The sequence below is a fragment of the Psittacula echo genome (assembly GCF_963264785.1).
Source record: "Psittacula echo genome assembly, chromosome: 5".
In the NCBI taxonomy this organism is placed as follows: domain Eukaryota; kingdom Metazoa; phylum Chordata; class Aves; order Psittaciformes; family Psittacidae; genus Psittacula; species Psittacula echo.
This window is the reverse complement of record NC_137739.1, coordinates 80,137,361-80,158,129: the sequence shown is the minus strand read 5'-3', so window position 1 is coordinate 80,158,129 and position 20,769 is coordinate 80,137,361. Positions and strand designations below refer to the sequence as shown.

Sequence of the window (20,769 nt, the reverse complement as noted above, 5' to 3'; positions counted from 1 at the left end):
GTGAAAAGTGATTTCAGCTAACCTTTAAGGTAGCTTTTGAATCTGAAGACACCCACAGCTTAAATATTAACCCATAGAAAACTTGCCTGTCTGGCTTTTCAGTTTTTAAAACATCAGCAGACACACAAGATTGCCTCCTTTGCAATGTGCGATACAATTCCAACAGCTGTTAACAAGGTAAGAAACCTCCCTGATCTGCCCCCTTAGATCAAGCAAGCCAGAGCAGTCACAGTTCCACCTGGAACATGGTGAACAGAAGTCTGTTTCGACTGATTTAACATTACTGACAATTAAGTCTGAACTATGAACCTCCTGAAAAGCCACCCAGAAAAACTGGCAAATCTGGAGATCGGGATGACATGAACAAAAGGTTTTAGCACATCACAAGTTAGCAGTGGCAACGTACAGGTTTTATGCTGAACTCAACATGTCCTGTGAATAGCAGTCTCCAGTTTATTATATTTTTTCTTGGGCACCATTTTAAATATGTTTTCTTTACTGAGGAATACAAGCCCCCTCAACAGCATAAATGGTGTCTGCAAGCAGAAACTCAGAAGGGCCAATTTCCATTAAAAATCTTTTATTTTCAAATACAACTCATGATTTGTACGTGGTAAGAAATGTCCATCACCATGTGCGATTGGTCTGTGCAAAATAAGGCGTTCCTCTAAAGCAAGTTTTCCTGCACAGGGCTCTTTTCCAAATGTTACTGGAGGTAGGGGTTCTGTTGGTTTTGTTTTTAAGTGTACAGTAATTAGCAAAAAACCCCATGACTCAAACCAAACCTCAAAAATAATAATAATAAAAAAAAAGTGTAGTAAGGCAAATCTGAAGAGTACGCTCAGCTACAGAAAAGCAGATTCATTGAGAGTTCATCCTTTTCACAGGTTACATAGGTGTTTCCACAAGTCAATTAATACCTTTTTTTTCTTTCTAAAGTGAAAAAATCCAACTGATTCATAGAATTGGGCTGTATAATTACACTGAACAAGAAAGCCTAGACACTGTAATTACTGAAAATATTGATGGGTGTTGGCAAAACCTATGTAAGCCCAATTTCAGAAAAGAAAAGAGAAAAATAGAGAAAAACAGAGCAAGAGCGAATGCGAGAAACAGAAAGAGAGAAGTCCTTCCCCTCTGCTTTGATTTTAGGGGCGAAAATCCCCCAATAATTTAGCTCATGAAAGTTTAGAGAAAATTAGAGCAGCTAAAAATGCATACAATACACCTTGAAATTTATTTCCAAGACCAAGAGTGAAGCATTTTAGAACAGTGAAGCAAAGCACTCTGAATCTGAAAAAAAATTGTTCCAACTATCTTAAACCAGCTGTTTTTCTGAGCTTCTAGCAATAATTTTGATTAAATAAAATCATACCAATTTACATTAATTTTCTATATATTCTTTCAAAAGTCCCTCACTCTTTTAATGAAAAAAGTGCATCCAAGACCAGCAGAGATTTACTGGTGACATCAGGTTCTCTTTTAGCAGCTACTCAAGGTTTTCAAAATAGCTTACACTTCTTGCTATAAGAAGGGTCTTCCAAACCCTCATTTGGGAGAAGTATCCAAATTATAAAAATCTGAAATAATTTATTATCAAATCCAGAATTTAAATAAAAGCAGAAATTTTCTTGCAAAGACAATTGAAGAAAGTAAAAGAATAAAAGCATGCACTCCAAACTTAAGAGGTGAAGACAAATATACTTATCTATACAGGCACTGGCAGACGCAATTTAATTGTTACTGTTACTCATTGTAACACACACCCCACCCTACAATACAGTTTTTCATTCACTAATCACTGAGGTACCAATATTTAAGAATGGAAAATTCAATATTGAAAAATAAAACCTAAAATTGAAGCCTTTTCCCAGAAAACTATGGCAATTTTTGTATGAAATGTTAGTATACTTATAGAATTTTACAATCTACATTGGCTTTTTTCTGGAACCAGAAGTTGTGTTCCACATACAGGTTCTTCGATAAAATGTTCACTGTGTATGTATTACAGTCAGTAGACTTGCAAATGAATGAAAATATCCTGGCTATCAACTGGCACATCTTGCTGGTACCAAAAGAACTCGAAGTCTGAAACAATCGGTTTTAATTCTGAACAAATGCGCCATGCCAAAGTGCAACAAATATGTGCGACACTCAATGAGACACTGACAGATTAAGAGCTGTATGAAAATTACTAAGTCCACCTGCAAAGCAATTTTGTACAAATTGCATTGCATGCAAAGGACAACCCTGCGCTGTTGGGACGTCAGTTTCTTGATTTGATGGTTTCTTTTAACGCAGCCATAGTTTAAGACGCAGTGCATCAACTCCATTTAAATAATATCTGAACAGCCTCTTGTCTCGCACAAAACCAAGGTTTTCATAAAGTTTCAAAGCAGACTTATTTGTGATTTCTGTTTCCAATACAACCTTTGAGGGAGAAAAAAAAACAAGAAGAAAGAAGAAAAATGTGTTATCATCTTAGAAAGCAGTTGCAATCACATAATTACTGAACTAATTTCAAGGTTTTTATTTAAGGGTACACTTATTAGCTATGAGTGGAATCAACTTATTCAAGCAACCCCTCTCCATTCCCACATTTTAAAAAAATAAACAGTAGTTCATCAACAATTGCAGCTATAAACAACTACTCATTCATATCAAGATTTTAGTTCTTTGCTGTAAATAGTATTTCAACTCCTTACCTAATACCGAAGGAAAAAAACCCCAACCAACCAATAAGCCCCACCTCCCAACACCTCCCCCTCAAAAAATCCCAAACCAAAACCAACCTACCAAATATGTTAGGGTCCAAAACATATTTTGAATTTTGAATGAGAAATTAAACCTTTACATGTCACAAGAACTTGGCACATGAGATCTTGTTTAGTCATTTAATATCCTTGACCTCTAATTCAATAGATAAAGGCCCAGATATAAGCTTCAGCATTCTAGGACTAGCTCTCTGACCCAATGTTTGCAACCAATACTTGTGCTCAACATAAGCATCCAAACCCAAATCAGAGCGCACACCAGGAAAGAAAAAGCAGCTTTTTCCATCTTTCCCCTCCCTGTGCTGGTAAGATCCCAGTTGCAGGAAGACCTGTCACAAATAGCTCAGACCAAACCCAAGTGTAAGAGTAGTCCTAATAAAGTAAAGATTCAAAACTGTCCCAGAAGTCTCAAGTACAGGCAAAACCCCTACACTGGTGTTAACAAGAAGTTAATTACAAAACCGTGGAACTATGTCCCTCTGAATTGTTTTCCCTTCTTTTCTCCACATGCACTGAACAGAGCTCTGCTGTTAACCAGCAAGCTGTGTACCCACTCCAAATGACAAAACCTTGTTTTGCCTCTTCGCTGTTGTCCAATGCAATTACTTAATGATTCTGCTATTAAGGACAAATCATGGTTGTGCAAGAACCCAGGCTGAACTAATAAGCTGACTAGACTATATACAGTCCCATGACAATGTACATTCAGGTATTAAACAAGAGCTGATGGACACTGCAGAAAGAACATATAATGAAAATACAGCCTAAGCAACTTCTGCAACAAACCACTGATTACTGCTGGTATTAAGTCCACTAACAACTATTTTTACACAGAGATATCCACTCTGTGTAGTTAGAACTACATATGTAAGACTCCCTGAGTCCAGAAAAAGTCATCTATCCCACCTCACAACCCAGGACAACCTTCTCTTTCAATTAGGAGGAAAACTGGTTAACATCCCTCCACACGCACTCCTAAACCCAGGAACAAAATATTAGTGTGTATTTGTAGAGCAGTTTAAGTCAACCTACTTCATAGACTCTGTGGCCCTACTACCTTCAGGTACACACTTCCATTTCCCCTCACCTATTTGGCCATATCACTAAGCTCATTGCTGAGCTACTTCAAGCTACTTGGTAGAAAATCTTTCCTTTTTCTCCTCATCAGGTTTGTTTTCTGCAGTCTGAGGAGTGGCTAAGCCAATGTAAAAGAGGTAGGCAGTCAGCAGTTATGACTGGTCACCTTCAATAAGATTTAAAAATCCATTTAATATTTGAGCATTACTCAAGTTTCAAGCCACTCTAACCACATTCCAATAGATAATTCTCCCTGCACTTCTCAGGGTAAGAATGTTGAAAGAATAGTAAACCTGGAGTTAACAACCCAATGAAAAACGTAAGACTCAGAAGTAGTTCATTTTCTGAAAAGGAACTAAGAGTCACACATTAAAATATTAAGTCAGAGTTCTCAAGTTACAGCAGGACACTCCATTGTACCTGCACATTTAGGACAACCTAATTCAATTCTTAGCCTTATGGCAAGATTTCTCTCTCTGGCCCTCCACAGAATACTACCATCAAGTCTTGTGACTTGATCAAGTACTCTTAACATCCTTAATCCATTAAAATGTATAACAATTTATAACAAATTATGGAAGTGCAGCATTTTTCCTGAAAAGTGCCATTTCCTACACAATTTGTACATTGTACAACTTCTTAATTCAAATTAAAACAAAGCATTACGCCAAAGAGGAAATCTGACCCATGTAAATCTACAGTGTAGGAGACTCTTAGCTACAAATGGCATTCACTCTCATAAAAGTTTAGTAACCTGTCAGAGTGATATAACAAGTCTATATCCAACTGCAAGCTCAAATATCTTGCAATACTAGAAGACTTCCAAAACTGCAGATCATTGAATTTAAGGGAGTGGTTAAATGTTGAAATTCAGGTTTGTTGGAATCCTACTACCTGAGTCAATGCTCGTCTTAAAAGCAAATGCAAGAGATTTCCTCTAGTATTTCTAAGGAAGACTTGGCAGAATGAAAAGTAACTCCCTGATCTCAACATACTGCTTTTATCTCAAAGATCTAAAGATACATTTCTAGGATCTAAAAAGGAAACAGTCACATTTTATCCAAATTTCATTAGCTTCATTTTGTGAAGGATGCATTTCTACCTGCGTGAGATCTTCAAACAAGCTCCAAACCTTCAATTATTGTATTTATTTTTGGTCTCATAGGGTCTATTTTGTTGTACAAAACAAAAAGGGTTTTGACTGTTAAATCCTCTAATAATGCAATCATATCCTCTCCTGGAGAACAGCAAAAGCCTGACTGGGTTTAACTGCGTTTTCTGTGCAAGTCGTAACTTTCTGAAGGTTGTTACTTTTTCCTAAGTCTTAAATTTCATAAACCTAACATTTTATCTCAACGTCAATAGGATTATATTGAAATATACATGTAATTTTTACTAGTGTGGTACTGAATTAAAATGACACACCTACTGGGGTGGTAAAAAACCCTCAAACAAACCCACTTTAAATCACTCTGACATTTCAGTGGAAATTCTCATGAGAAGTTGCAATTCCTTTTCACATTCTATATTTTGCTTAAAACAGCTCTTAAAAGTTCCACTTCATAGAGTCTTATTTTAGTTACCAGTTACATGGTCCATTATTTCAGTAATACAAAGTGAATGAACTGTAAGCAGTCATTTGCTACAGACAGAAAACCCGTGAATGAATAACTCCTCCTTTCTAATTGTGATTAAGGTATGGAATAGTTCCATGTGAAGGTCTCAAGCACTACAATTTTTAAAAACTGCTTGTCAGTAAAAACTAAGCAAATGTACAAAACTCAGCCTGAATCCAACTTGCAAAACTACAGGAAAAATACATGGGAGCAAAACTATCCACCTTCACCTGATCTATTTCTGTAGTTCATATTTTCCATGCAACCAGCCCATAAAATTATTCTTCATCCTGGTGACTTATTGGAAACTCAGGTCATTATAATCTTAAAACCCTTCAGTTCAGTACCCCAAACATTAGAATTCATTAACAACAAATACCTGAGAAAGCCACAGTTAAAAAAAAAAAAAAAAAAAAGGCAAAGATACCTCAAGTTTTGTAATGCTATACCCCAGACACTCCAGCTCAAAGCATGCTGTTGAGTACTTTCTTCAGGCTTGAAGGTTATTTCTAGTTCAAACATACCCCACCCCCCCAACATCAGATCACTTCCCTTGTTTCTATTCTAATGTAAGCCATGGCCAGCTCCTCCCCTCCATGCAAATTCCATTCCAGCCAATTCACTTCTTCACTTACCCCAGCTTCCTCAAGCTGGGAAACAACCTGGAAGGAAGGATAATGCCTCTTGTCTTTGAAGGATGGCATATAGCATAAACTATCTCTTTGGCAGCTGGCTAACCATGGAAGCTTGCACTGCAAATCACTTGTTCCACAGCTTAGCTTAGTTTATTCCCACAAAAATAGTTTACAGGAAAAAAATATGTCCTAAACCACTAAAATATTGCAGCATACGTTGAAATGCCAGCACATCGGTAGTGAATTTTCTATATTTTCATCTATGGTGTTGTATAAATCCTTTATTTTTCAGGACTTAATGTTGATACCTCAAAATGTCCGATCTATCTACTTTGAAAAGTAACACACCGAACAAAGCACTTATCAGACTATATACCACAAATTATTACGTACATTTACTGCGCCTATTCCATAATTAGATTGAAGAAAATCGTTTCCAAGCAGCCTTTGGAAATTTTGACGATACCCACAGCTGCATATTTGTGTTTTTAGTCCAATTCCATGAAAGTTTCAAAAAGCAGCAATTTTTTTTTTTTTTTAATTCCAGGTTATCTTCTATCAAGTAGCAGCATCTTTTTATTTTCATTGTGTTTCTCAGTTTATTAAGTGAATAGAAAAATATCTTAATAGCAGCAGAAATGATTAAACTATTTACACACCTCACAAAGACACATTGCTGTGATGCACTACTTCATGTTTGATCAGCTCCAGGCATCAATTAGACGGCCAGAAACTCTTCTCCCAACAACTCGTAAAATCTGGTGAAGCGAAAGTTTTGGCTCTGTTGGACAGAGCTAAACAGAGCCAGACCTTTTACAGCTCGCTAGTTTGATTTTTCAGATTCTGGTCATGACAGAAAACTCAGCAATCCACTACGTGGTACCAAGTAAGCAACATCATTATTTTGTACCTTGTATATCTGGAAGAAGCTTACATTTGGTGGTAATAAAAAGAAAGCATGAAAACATTGGCTGTTTGGCTGTAGATAAGCTGTATATGAAAACAACAAAAATATATAAAATCAATGAGGGTATGCCTCTGCTAACTGTTGTAGAAAGCTGGAAAAATACTCTGCTTGTGCTCCATGTTGCCTGGGTGTAACGGGCTCCTGTTTCAAAATGCTGTGCCAGCACAAGACTCAGCTGATGCAAAAGCCCCCAAGAAGCAAGACATAATTAGTTTGGAATCATCATCCCACAAACACAGTTACACAGTCTTTGAAACATGCCTGTACCCGTCCAGCACACACTTTAAGGAGCTTGAATTGTAGCACCTCTGATTAAAGAAGGACAGCAAGAGTCTCTGAAAAACGCCCTCTGCACTTAGTACAAAGCATTTATACAGCACCATAGATGAAAATCTGTGACTAAGAGTTAATGAGGTCTCACTGCAGACTAGCCTGTAATCCTTACGACAGTTATTTAATTTTTCCAAAGATAAAAAAGAGTAAGAAGGGCTCTTGGACTAATATTACAGTTGTAGAAAAAGACGCAGGAGAGATCACTATGTGCATACCTATTAGTCCAATTCAGAAATTAAGTTATGTGTGTAGTACATATACATTCATAAATCATACGGTAATTATTGCAACTTTGGTACCTTGAATAGAAATAGCCAGTTCTGCCACTACTCTAACAACAGCAGGCAATTACATTTCAATTCTCCAACTCCAGTGTGAACAGTGTGATACTATTCCGCAATTATTTCTTTAATATTTTAAATCATGAATACTCTAGCAATGGCAAATTAATTCAAGACCATACTGAAAAGTTAGAGGGGTGGGGTAAGAACCTACCCCAAAAAAAAAAAACAAAAAAAAAACAAAAAAAAAACCAAAGATCAAAAAAAACCCACAACACTTTTTTTTTTTAATTAGTTCAGTGTAGAAAGTAGTAAAACAGATTAGAGCAAAGCATATTACATATGATGATAGAAGAAACAAGCCAAAGCAAAGAACTTAAAGAACTGCAGAACTATCAGATTACACTATACTGCCCTAGTACAACAAAAACTGGTGGGGGGAAGAGAGAAAAATAAAAAAAAGACACCAGTAAGCACAGGCATGAAGAAATTTGAAGAGAGGAATATGGATCTCAAACAATGAAGTGAGACCACATGCAGGGGTGCTGCAAGAGGTGTAACACCACAAAGCAGAAAAATAAGGAGTATGTGCCAGAAATCCTGTGACAAAACCTGCAGTTTTACACAAGAAACTTTGCCACACCGCAGTAGGACAATTGAGGGAGAAGCTGAAACAATGTAACAGAGAGATCAAAGAATGTTTAATCATGACACACTGAAATGACACAGCACTCATAAATCAGAAACAAGCACACAAATGCATTGTACCACCGAGATGAAATTTAAAGGGGCAGATAACTGGCTAAGAAGGACAGACAGCCTAAGGAGGATGGATATAAGGAGCATTCCTCACAGGTTAAACACAGCATATAAAGACGGTTAGCTGCTTTGTATATTTTTATGTACGTATCAATAACAAAAAACCCCAACCAACCACCCCATTATACGAAACAAAACAAAACAAAAAAATGAAACAAAACCCCTCAAACAGACAAGTTAAAAAAAAAAATAATCAAACCCAAATAAAGCAAGCCCTGAACAGTAGGGACTGCAATGTGCTAAAAGGAAAGAGTAATAACATATAGTACAAAGAAAGTCTGAGAGTGATTCAGTCACTTTCCTTCCAAGTTTTCACTGACATACTGAATCATTACAGAGTTCTGTTAGTGCTATGTAACATAGTTATGCACTGTCAGAACAGCCTGATGAGTTGCTGTGATAAAAGCACATTCCGCAATACTATGGCATGTATTATTCCAATATCTTTGTGTACTCTGAAAGTATGGAAATATTACACACAACAGGTTAAGTTACACTGGTCATTAGCACCCCAGACTAGAGTCTTTGGAGGGAAATGTGCTTGCAATCAAAGGCTGAGACAGCATCAGAACGTAAAACAAAACCTGAAACACTGAATTTAAGCACTTATGATAAATTTAGAAAATCCTTCTCCCATTTGTGCCGTATGCCTTTTTGGACTTATTTTTCCTTTTATTATAAAGGAAAGAGCTTCTTAACAACCCATTTCCCACCTAAAAAAGTCCTGTAGAAGAAAAACCTGTGAATTTAATCCACATATAGGAGAATGCAAACCATTTACATTATGAAAGTTCTTGATTATAAAATCTTACCTCATCACAATCTCCTTCAACCATAGCATAAATAGCTTTCTTAACCAAGTTTGTACCTGAAATATAGATTTCAGTAAGTGCAAGAGTTGCAGTGCAAAAGACGCTAGTTTATATACGACTAATGTGCACTATCTACATGACACGATACCTGGGGAAAGCAGGGAGGAAAGAAAGGGAGAAAGAAGTTGCAGTCAAGCTGCAGTCTCAAGTTTGAACATTAAAATAATCCATAAAGTTAACCAGAGACTCAGCTTAAGCGCAAGATTTTTCTAACACAAGAATATTAGAAACAGGCTTCTATGTTTAACATGGTATTATATATAGCCTTCCAAGATGTGATTCATTCCTTTTCGTTGCATTTAAAGTCAAAATCTGCTGGCACGTACTTGAAGGACATTCATCTTCCAAGGGAATTTCCTCTTACTAAACCAAATACTTCTATTAGTAACAGAGCTTTTGAAACCACTTTTTTTGTGGCTCACTACCATTTGGATTTGCTAGTATTCAATAGTATGGTTGAAGCTTATCCCTTCCCCTCAGTCAAGCATTAATTTAATTCTTTATCATTATTTTTCATCTATTTCTCAACAGTCCTGCAAATGTAATATCCCTACCTGTCTGTAGAATTGGAGTGAAATTCTAAGTTGATTTCAAAGTTATTAGAGGAAAAAAATGGTGTTCAATGAAATTGCACAAAATTGCATAAATCTCACTTTTATAAGGTGGCTAAGGGAAAAAGAAAACAAACCAAGGAATCTAGAGAATGTTTTAAAATATTCTCAGAACCTTAATCAATTAAGATTTTCATTAAATGTATGACAAGACTGTACTACATTTATAACAAATCTTCAGATTAATAGCATAAGTGGAGAAACAGCAAGGTAGCAAATGCAGGAAAAAGTCAACATACAGAACGCTGAAGTAAGCAAGGCTTTAAATATAAATTCTATTTATGTAATTCTAAAATAATGAACTAACTAAAACTAGGGGAAAATCTTGCAGAGATTTTCATGACAGTATTAGTTGTTATTTACTTATGAATCCAAGCACCTGCAATTAAATTATGGCAGGCTCCTTCATTATTCAGCTGAAAGGAAAGGACAGACACCGATTTCTCAGTATCCTCTTCCTTCTGCTCCACTACAGAAACTAACAATGGCTTTTGAATTTCAACAAAACAATCCACACATGCTTGAACAGTCATGGTAACATGCAGTGCTTCACGTTTCTTGGAGTTTTATTGGGGGGGGGGTTGAAGAGAACAAACAAAACAGTACCATTCTGCAATGCATCACCATATTTTTCCATTGCAAGTAATTTTTCGTATTTAATCACAAAAGTATGAGCTGTTCAGAGTAAATGAGCGGTGAAACACATTTCTAAGCTTTGAAGCAGACGTCTACGTTTTAAATTTTAAAAAAAAAAAAGTTACAAAATGTAGTTTCTCAATAACCAACACATACACAAAAAAAATAAGGTCCATAAGAACAGATCTTTAATTAAGCCAACTAGGATAGCTGGTGTTAGAATGAAAATCCCTTCACCAGGGCAAAACTGATTAATGAGGAAAGGCAAACTCCCTACCAAAAGTGATTTCTTTTATCATGGAATTTCCCAACAAAACAGATCCTTGTTTCAGTCATTCAAGTAGCAACACACAACTATTTTTCTTCACTTATTAATACAACAATGAGCTACATACATTCTCCCCAATGGGCAATATATGCATAATTGATAGGGGAAAGCCAGGGGATAAGTTCACTGAAAAAAGATAGACTGAGCACAAAGTAAAAATCCAGTGATGAAGGCACACAACAAAATGCAAAGCAATTCCCACTTGTTATTTGACAGTGGTAACAGACAGAGGTAAGGAGCTGCTAACTGCCTTTCTGTTTAAGCTTCATTGTATTCCACACGTAAATCTCATAGGCATTTTAGGTTATTTTAATAAAATAAAAAAAGCCACTGGGGAGCCACTGTGGTCAAGTAAGGCAGGGATAACAAAACACACATCTAGAAGTTCAGTTCTGCTTAAATCTTTATGTCAGCTGCATTTATCCCAACTACAGGATTTAAGTAAGAAGTAACAAAAAAGGCTATTCTTACCAATTCCTTTTCTTCTGTATTTGGAATCCACTGCTAACATGGCTATATAACCTCTGCGGAACATCTTTTTGTGCATATCCAGCTTGCAGACGATGGCACCTACACACTCCTCACCTACCATGGCCTTAAAGACAAACATACACGTATGCATTCTCAGTTTGTGATCTACAGTGCTACCAAAAGTAGTAAACCAGTTCATTTTAAGTGAAACAGCCACACACAACATTTGCATAAAGCGATAAAAAAAAAAATAAATTAGTAAATAAATTTTTAAAACATCTCCAAAAGTATAAATAAGGTTAAGGGACTCTTATTTCTTTATTATATTTAAATAAAGTTACAAGTCAATTAACATCCAATGAATTGTCCTGGAGAAAATCACATTATTAATCCGTAAAGTCTACAGGCAAAAACACATGTGATAGGAAAAAAGGGGGAGGAAATAAAAATATCAAGTTAAGGCATAAATCATCCTTTCACATGGGCTGCCGCAGAGGAAGAAAAGTCCATTCCTAAATTTTCATCTGCAAGGGTTGTGGTAGATAAAATGCTTAATTTTTGTCTGGTTTTAATGTCAAGGCCACAAAGGATCACAGAAAAATGTTGCTGCATTTAATCTTTAGAAACTGTCATTTTGAGTCATATGACACCCAAAGAACAAACAAAAAACCACAGAGTTAATGTCACACATTTTAACTGTTCAGAGATTTCCTTCTTTAAGAGCTATGTACTGACAGTCAATCCCAATAGTATTGTTACAAAAAGCATGGTCAAGGAGATGTAGTCATTCTGAAACATTGAGGAAAAATAAACACGTATCAAACCACTTGCACAACCACTGCGTTCACCAAACCAAATGAAATATATTAGAGAAAAAGTGTAAGAAAAACTGAGTCATATGTTAACTGAAGGATTAGGCAGAATCAGATTAATAACATTATAACCTGCAGCACTAAAACTGAATAATGCTGCAGAGTAGGAGAGCATCCAAGGGGGAGAATGAATTACTATTAGTAAGATTGACAGAGATAAAAATGAAAGATTGAAAGAGATAAAAAGGAAACTCATAATTGTAAGTATAGGTGTATAAATGGATCCCCATATTTTGATAGACCTCTATGTGCAGGAGGACACTAGCCTTGGGCTCAAGTGTAGCAACTAAACCAGGGCTACAGCATATGATTGGCACAAGCATGTGCTAGCACAGGCACTTCTGAATAATCCAAATTTACAACAGTAACACACATCAAATGGAAAGAACCTGCCAGAGCCTGTGCTGCCAGACCTCAGTGCAGCCCACCTGTGAACCCAGCACTTGCTTCTCCAAAATCTATGGTTTACATTCCGTAAGCCTCCAATCACCTGAACCTTTTTGTACACAGCTTGTAGGCTAAGGCTCTACAGACAGAAGATTCATTCATGCAGATTATACTGTGGATACACAGTTTTTTCATTCCAAGAAGAATAATGTCTTCTGGCATCGCTACCTGGATGGTGGGTTATTAACCAGGTTAGCTGGCAGCCAGAAGCTGTACCAAAGGTGAAATGAAACAGCCCCAAACATACCAGCTGCAGTTCTAAAGCTATGATACAGCAAGATTCTGACACCACTTCCAATACAGTTTAAGCTCATCAGTCAAATACAATAATTTCTAAGTTTTTATTTGGCAGGAAACCACATTTTTAGTGGTATCCAAGAACAAACCTGAACAGTCTAAATTAAGTATTTTTTAAAAACAATGAGCAAAAACTGTAGCATTATCTAAATGGACTGAAATACAGCCTCTGAACAGTCTTTCATTTATTCTACAACACAGTTTACTCCACAGAAAAGAAAAGCGTACTTATACTAAAACTGTGCAGGTAAAGTGTCAGCTCAAGGCAAGTTTTGTATCTCAGCTCAGATCTGAGAAAACCAGTGAGTTAAATAAAGAGTGTCATCAGAAAGACTCTCCATAACATTGCTATAATTATGCAGAGTACCTAGATGTAATCTTAGACCTCACTAAAAAAAAAAAAAAGGCACACCACAAACTAGCACGTTGTAGTTATGCTTTGCCCGAAGTGAACACGTGCAAGTTGTTGATCAGCCATATGGAATATTTTTAAGATATATTTTTTTTACACACTTCGAGAGTAGTGACATTCTAGACATGGTGTATCTGTGCTCTTCCTTCTTTAGGGCACTTTTCTGAAAAGTGATGCTCATGAATCATGTAATTAGAAAGCTAAATAGCAAAGAATTATGTTTAGTGATCAAAGAAGCAAATACCCAATGGTTTTACCACTGCTGCCAGAGAGCTAAGTGAAGCATGACTTTGTTACCAATTCTCCAAATACTTAAATGTGTTACTCTGACTTTAGGAAGGTAAGGTCTACCAGTTAATCTTAAGTCATTCCACTTAGAGAGGGAGTGTTGAATTTCCACCTCAATTTGAGGCATTGTATTGCCTTTCCTCTTCTTTCTCCATCTCTCCAACCTCATCCAGTGCTGGAAATTAAACTGAAATCATCAAATAGTTTGGGTTGGAAGAGACCTTAAAGCTCATCTAGTTCCAACCTCCTGTCACGAGCAGGTTACACCTTCCACTAGACCAGGTTGCTCAAAGCCCCATCCAGCCTGGCCTTGAACTCTGCCAAGGATGAGGCAGCCACAGCTTCTTTGGGCCCACAACTTCTCTGTGATGCTTGTAATTTAATTCCTTGGAAAAGGTTAAACTGTGTAAATAAGAACAAAAACAAAAAACCTACTGAAATAGTGAGAGTTGGAAGGAAAAAGAAAAACATAATTCCCACCCACCACCATTTGTGAAAAGACAATCATGGGCCAAATTTTTGTTTCAGGTATATGACAATACTTCTAAACATACAAGTTCCTACAAACAGAATGCAGCTCAAGTTACTATTATGTATTATAAACCCCATGGAGTACTACAAGATTTACTTCAATCGTAGGTCATTAGCAGTATTAAAATATATGAATTCAAACCCAATATTTGCATCAACTTTGTTCTTATGAGTAAATTTAAATACTTAACACAAACTAGATTTTAATATCTTCCTATGGCAACCATTACCAGAAAACTTAGCACAGAAACGTCTGCAAATCAGCAAGAACAGCGCTTTTTACAAAATTAAACAACTGGCATTAATTTAATTAGCAAAGATGGCATTAAGTCTTTCAGCCACAGTCCAAGTATGTATTGAATACCCAGACCCTGTGACATTTGTTCCCATTTGAAGAATACTGAAACAATCAACTTGCTCCTGAAAGGGAAATATTTTGCAATTCAAATGCAGTAGAACCTGCACTACTGCAACACAGCTTCTCTTTCACAGATGCACCAAAATCTGTCCCAGAGTATCACAGAAACAGCTCTGTATGAATCCTTTGGCTTACATTTAGCGATCATATTACTGAATGCCATTAGAGGATACATTTAGGCTAATGGTTTTAACCTAAAGTCTGGCACTTCAGTCAGAGCTCTTTAGAATACTGGGCAAATCACTAAGTTTCTCTGTTTTCACTCTATGAAACAGGACAAAAGTAATTCCTTCCCATGTTAGGGCATTGCCAGAAAACTACACTAGCTGTTGTTACGTACTCAATACCCGTATATACTCAATACTCATACTGCAATGGCTAAAGTTTTCACAACGCTGCTGACAGTGAGAAGCAGCACAGCAAGCCTGTGTCTGAAACCACAATCACTCTTGAAGGAAACTGGAATACAGAGAGAGTTTGCAAATTGAGAACGGATGTTATAGAATTTCTTCCTATGTCTGCCATGAGGCTAGGAAGACTTCTCAGACAGTTTCCTAACTTTTCTGGTTCTTTTATGTCCTCAACTGAAAAACAGGGGCAATGTCTTACAAGTCTTAATTTCAACATGAAGTATATTTACTCTTACATAAAATCCAATTTAAAAAAAAAAAAAAGAAAAAAGAAAAAAGCATTAGTATAAAACAAGAAGATCTTAACCGCAGTCATTTAGGATTATAACACACCTAAAACCACTTATATGGTATAAATAGGTTATTTTAAAACTTGTGAAAGCTTAAATTATAAATGCTGCTATAGCTAGTGGCAAAGTTAAGAACCCAGACGCACAGATTTTTTTCTTAAAAGGTAGTCAAGAGGTGCAGCACTGTGGATGACAAGAAAGGTTACAACACTCAGCCAGAACTGCTTTTACTATGTCCTGTCTTACTCAAACTTTGGCACAGAGCAAGGTTTCCTAAGCTCACCTCTCCCATGCTAAAGTATTTTGAAAACAATTTTCTGAAACATTTAAGGCATCAGTTCTAAATGGAAGTTTCAGAACTTCGATGCTGACAGGACTAGAAGCCACAAAAGCACTGTAAAAAGAAGCTACAATTTTTAAAAAGTGTTTACAATACATATGGGGACAAAGTTGTAGTGAGGCTTAAAAATGCTTCATGTAAAACAAAAGATCCCCTTTTCCTGGATCATTTTTTGACAGAAGAGTAGTTAGCGTAGAAGAGAAACTGGGCTGATGGAGCTCCAGAGAATAAGTAAAAACCAGTCACTTACAGGGCACCCACACCTAGCACACAGCACAAACCTGCTTTTCCAAAGACAGGTGAAACCAGAGTTTAAGCAGACAGTTGCAGTTTACAAATAAAGTTTTTACCTTGTAACAGCTCAGTCAGTAATGCTGCAGTCTAACACATCAGAACTGATCAACAAGTATTCCCAACTTGTTACCCTAAACTCAGGAAGGCAGTTTGAATGAATTTGATGTTAAAATGAACAGGTTTTGAAGATTCCTAGTATCTGCAGGCACTTTTAAAGTGAATATGAACTTCTTTGAGTGTATAGTTAGGAAGCAGTTTGATACAGCAGAACACGGTAGTAACTAACAAGTAAGGGTTGGTACCATGTTTTCCCTCCAATTGTGCATTCTCATATCTTGCACCAACAGTGACACCCTGCTAGGAATTTATTTGAAGCCCTAAATCAACAAAAACCTGACCCTAAATCATATACATAGACACACTCATAAATATGTGTCGGTTGTGGAAGGGCTATGTTAGCTTCCCAAATCAGAGAAACACAAGAGGTAGTTGAACAAAAAGAAAAGGCAAGCAGCTCTTTCTGTTGCTCTAGCAATAGTGCACCTTGAGAAGGCAAGCTAAAACTCAGCAAGCTTCAAACCCATGAGATAATCATTGCCAGGAATAATGTTCATAATGCCCCCAGAAAACAGCTCTGCATTGTCAGGTAGCCAAAATGCTAGATAGGAAAATGATGGTGTTTAAGAGGCTTAGTGAATAAATGTCAGCAAGGAACAACTGGTGATCATTTACAGAAATTACACATCCCATCTTCAATTTAAATGGTGTTAGCATTTTCCCCTCATGCTGAGAAGGTGAAAGGAGCCCATGACAGTGCAGTGATGTGAGCATACACTGGAGGATTTTAAAATTGATGATGGTGAAATTCAGTAAAGGAATTAGCTGAATTCCTACAGATATACTTTTCAAAAGCGATCAAATTGCAATGTAACCGCTCTCCCAAAAAGCAATCAAAACCTAGAACCAGAAGGGTTTGAGGACACAAGGCATTAAAGAAAAATGATTCTGTGAGACCAGGCACTATGCTTCTGCTCAGTATCCCGACACTGTTCTTGCTAATTGGAATATGCAGTTCCTGACGGAAGATAAATATTTTAAAGAGACTTATTAAACAGTAGTAGTTCAATAATCCATTAGCAGCAGGAATAACTGAATTTTATAGAACAGAAAGTCTTCAAAACAATCTCTAAAAAGCAAATCTTAAAAATACCAAAACCAGTCACAGAAGTCCATCAAATTTGACTCAACATACGGCAAGACCTTCAAATTATTAAGTAATAACAATCAGCTAGCTTTAGTCATTCATAGCCACATATTCTTCTCTACAGTTTTGTGTACTGTACACTGTTCCACCCTTAAAAAAAAAAAAAAGGCAAATACACAGAGTTCAAGTAAAGCTTTGTTGATTCATTAAGGTTATCAAAAAAAACCAAACAAACCAACCAACGAACAATAACAAAAAACCCAAACCAAACTAAGAGAAGCTGTCACTACAAAATAAGCTTAAAGATACCTTCTTTTCCTTGAGTGACATCTTTTCTTTGAATAAACTTCTGATATATTGCTCTGTCAAACAAGATGACATTGCGGTTTCCTTACAAAATTCTCAAGTTACTTCCTGACCGAAAACCCCTAAAGATTTAATATCTAAACAAATGCACTGTGATCTAACTGTATCCAACATTACCTTGACTTTACCAGCAACACACTTGATGAGGAAACTATGAACATTTGTTGCTCAAAAGCATTTAGCTTCAATAGAGGTAAATCAGTCATACATAGCTGTATGCTTAAAAAATACCATTTTGCTCTGATCGGCATCCTTATTATGACAAACATGACTTTGCATCAAACAATGTTCGCAAATATTTCTGTACTCCTATTTTGCTCCAGAAGGTAATGCTTTGCTCAACTTACTATAATCCTACTGTATTCCCTCTTCAGGGTTTTAAGAAGCACAGTTCTGAAAATCCTCCCATTAATCATAGAAATCCTGCTATAAATTATACCAAACCCTAAACCAAGAACATTCAGGAAGTTTAAGGCCAGATGGATTTCATTAGCCTCACCTCCTGTATTCATATCCTATTAAAATTTCACAGAGATACTCCTGAATTGAAGGGTGCCTTGGTTCTGGCTAAATCATACCTTTCAGCAAGGTGTCCAGCCTTGATTAAAACATCAAGGGAGAAGAATTCATCATTTACCATAGCAAGTGCCACACACTCCCATAAATGTTCTGTTTTGCAGACCTACATTTTTCTATGAATAAATCAAACACAGCTAAGCTCCCACTGTGCATGTGTACTCCTCAGGTCAATTCATACTCAGTTTTATATACCTCTGGATGGATTATCATCCTGAAAGCATGCTTTTGAACTGAGACACGAGATCTTCATGAGATTTGTTAAATATTTAGGAAGACACGGTGACAGCCAGATCAGTCTTTACAGTAGTGCAATAGGAAGAATATAAAACTAAATATATTGTTAGTACAGCAAGACAATCTAAGCAGCACAAGAATTTCTGAATGCTGCACACACTATCACACCTGTAAGAAACAATACAGTTGTACTTGTCTCTTTACAAAGTAAGCTCACAGATCAAAAAGTCTACAAAACCTTTCACAATGTCTCTCCATGTATTACTGAGCATTTGTATGTTAGCCATACTCAAGTCTGTTTTAGAACCACTGTGCAAGATTTACTAGGCACTATGAGACACTAGTAGACCAAGTACTTTCTTTTTTAAATACACACCTCAGAACTGAGACAGAATGATAAAATGAGATACCAAAGGTCACAAAAGTCAATGTCAAAACCAAGATGAGAAGCCTTGAATTCCTGGATCCTAGCCCTGTGCTCAAATCCTTTCCCCACCACCTAAAACATATATTAACAACTTAGGAACTTCAGGTGCATGCTTTACTTGTACATGTACAAGTCACAAGGGAACTTCAGTAGGTCAAAAAAAGCTTGGCCTTACCCACAAAAAGATTATTCGAAGCATTTCCACAAATGTCAACCTCTGAATCCTCTCCCACCCAGCCCCAAACCACTCCCAATTCCTTCCCACTCTGGCACTTACCAAAAAGCAAAGTTGTGGCCAGTTGTGGATAAAATACCTATATGTGTAAATGGAGTAGGGTTCAGACAGATCTTTGGTGATCAGTCTCATGATATCGGGCATCTGCAGCTCTGACTCATATTGGACGTATTGTATCGTTATGTCCTCCTCGGGCTGAGAATCTGTTCCCGAGCCTTTCAAACTACAAGCTGCTGCTAAGGACCCGGAGAGTAGCAGCAGGGACTCCTCCTGCTCCCCTCCTTTATTCCCCTCCTCCTGCTCTTCCTCCTCCAAGCCAGTCCCTTCTGTCAGTCCACTGTCGGCTGCAGTCTTAGCAGCAGTTGTAGTTGTGGCAGCAGGCTGGCTACTGTCCTCTCTTGCTGCTGCTGCTGGAGGAGAGGGAGGAGGAGAGGGTGCAGTCCTTCCCTGAGGAGGGAGGTGGTTGGTAAGGGAGGATGAGCACGGTGCTGTGGTCGGGGGCGATGATTGCTGCTGCTGTCCAGAGCCCATTGTTTTGCTGGCTCGCTTGTTCTCCAGCCCCTCGGGAGCTACCCCTGCCTCCGAGCTGAGGATCTTGCCCTTGAGAGAGGCCCGCAAATGCCGCAGCTCGGGGCTGATGAGGCCGTTGAGCTGGTGGTTGTGGTGCGGGGGATGATGATGGTGATGGCGGTGCTGCTGCTCCCCCTTGCCTCCGTCGCTGCCTCCTCCTCCTCCTCGCTTCTGCTCCAGTCCGCCCGCGGGTCCCTTCTCTTCCTCCTCCTCTTCGGCCTCTTCGTCCTGGTCCCCGGTACAAGCGGCGGCGGCAGCAGAAAAGGTGTAAGAGGAGGAGGAAGCAGTCCCCCCTCCTCCTCCTCCTCCGGGGAAGGGGGAGAGCGTGTCCCCCTGCGGGGAGAGTACGCTGCTAGGCCCCGGCGGTATCTCGGCCATATCCTACGGGAGAGACCGACACAAACTCACCGAGGAGGAGGGCGTCAGACGAGACGGGGGAGAGAAGAAAAAGCGGTGGCCTCACGGGCCACGGTCGAGACGGGGGTTGGGGGGGGGGGGGGGGGGCGCGAACAAAGGCAGAAACGGTGCCCGGGCCCCGCCTCGCCCCCCTCTGCCACCTCTTCCTGCTGCCCCGCTCCCCCCGCCACCGCTGCAGAGGCCTTTCTCCAGTCCCTCATGAGCCCCGGGCGACCACCCGCCACCCCGCGACCTCCCCACCTGCCGCCACGGCCACTCACTCCCGCGTCTCCTCAGCGCCGCGGCTCCCACTCTCCGCTCATCCAGCGGCCGCCAAGCGCGGCCGCCGCTGCCGTAACACGCGGCCAAGTTTCCTGTCAGCTGTTACGACACTTCCTCCCTTGGCGGCGAGGCCTAGCGACGGCGGGGTGGCCGCGCGGAGTACGTGGGCGGGACATGAGGCTGGAAGCGTTACGCCTCAGCGTGCGGCCGCTCGGCCTGGGCAGCTCGGCGGCATCCGCTCCTGCGGGTGGTGCGGGGCTCGCGACCTGGCCGGGTGAGGCCGGCACTGGGGTCAGGCTTGGGCCTTGGGTTCTGCCCGGCCTAGGCCGCAGCCCCGGTGCTGCCACAGCGTGTGCGGCCGGGAGCTGGTGGACGCAGGTTTCACCAGTTGAATCTATGAATACTACGGCAGCGGCACCGTTGCCCTCGAACGCCTCCCTTTGCTGCCTCTCCTGCC

General features: G+C 38.9%; 1 protein-coding gene across 4 annotated transcripts; it reads right to left on the bottom strand.

The window, feature by feature from the left end:
* Window positions 1-563: 563 nt before the first annotated feature.
* On the bottom strand, window positions 564-20,418 carry NAA30 (N-alpha-acetyltransferase 30, NatC catalytic subunit). Of its 4 annotated transcripts, none has more exons than XM_080617197.1 (5): window positions 20,312-20,418; window positions 19,107-20,015; window positions 11,421-11,544; window positions 9,315-9,370; window positions 564-2,430 (listed from the first exon to the last, which is right to left on the bottom strand). In XM_080617197.1, the coding sequence occupies exons 2-5, from the start codon at window positions 20,010-20,012 to the stop codon at window positions 2,293-2,295; spliced, it is 1,224 nt and encodes a 407-aa protein (XP_080473323.1). In that variant the 5' UTR covers window positions 20,013-20,015; window positions 20,312-20,418; the 3' UTR covers window positions 564-2,292. The 4 variants fall into 4 exon arrangements, with proteins under 4 accessions (XP_080473323.1, XP_080473324.1, XP_080473325.1 ...); XM_080617198.1 differs by having other exon boundaries at window positions 20,292-20,352; XM_080617199.1 differs by lacking the exon at window positions 9,315-9,370.
* Between the last annotated feature and the right edge of the window lie 351 nt (window positions 20,419-20,769).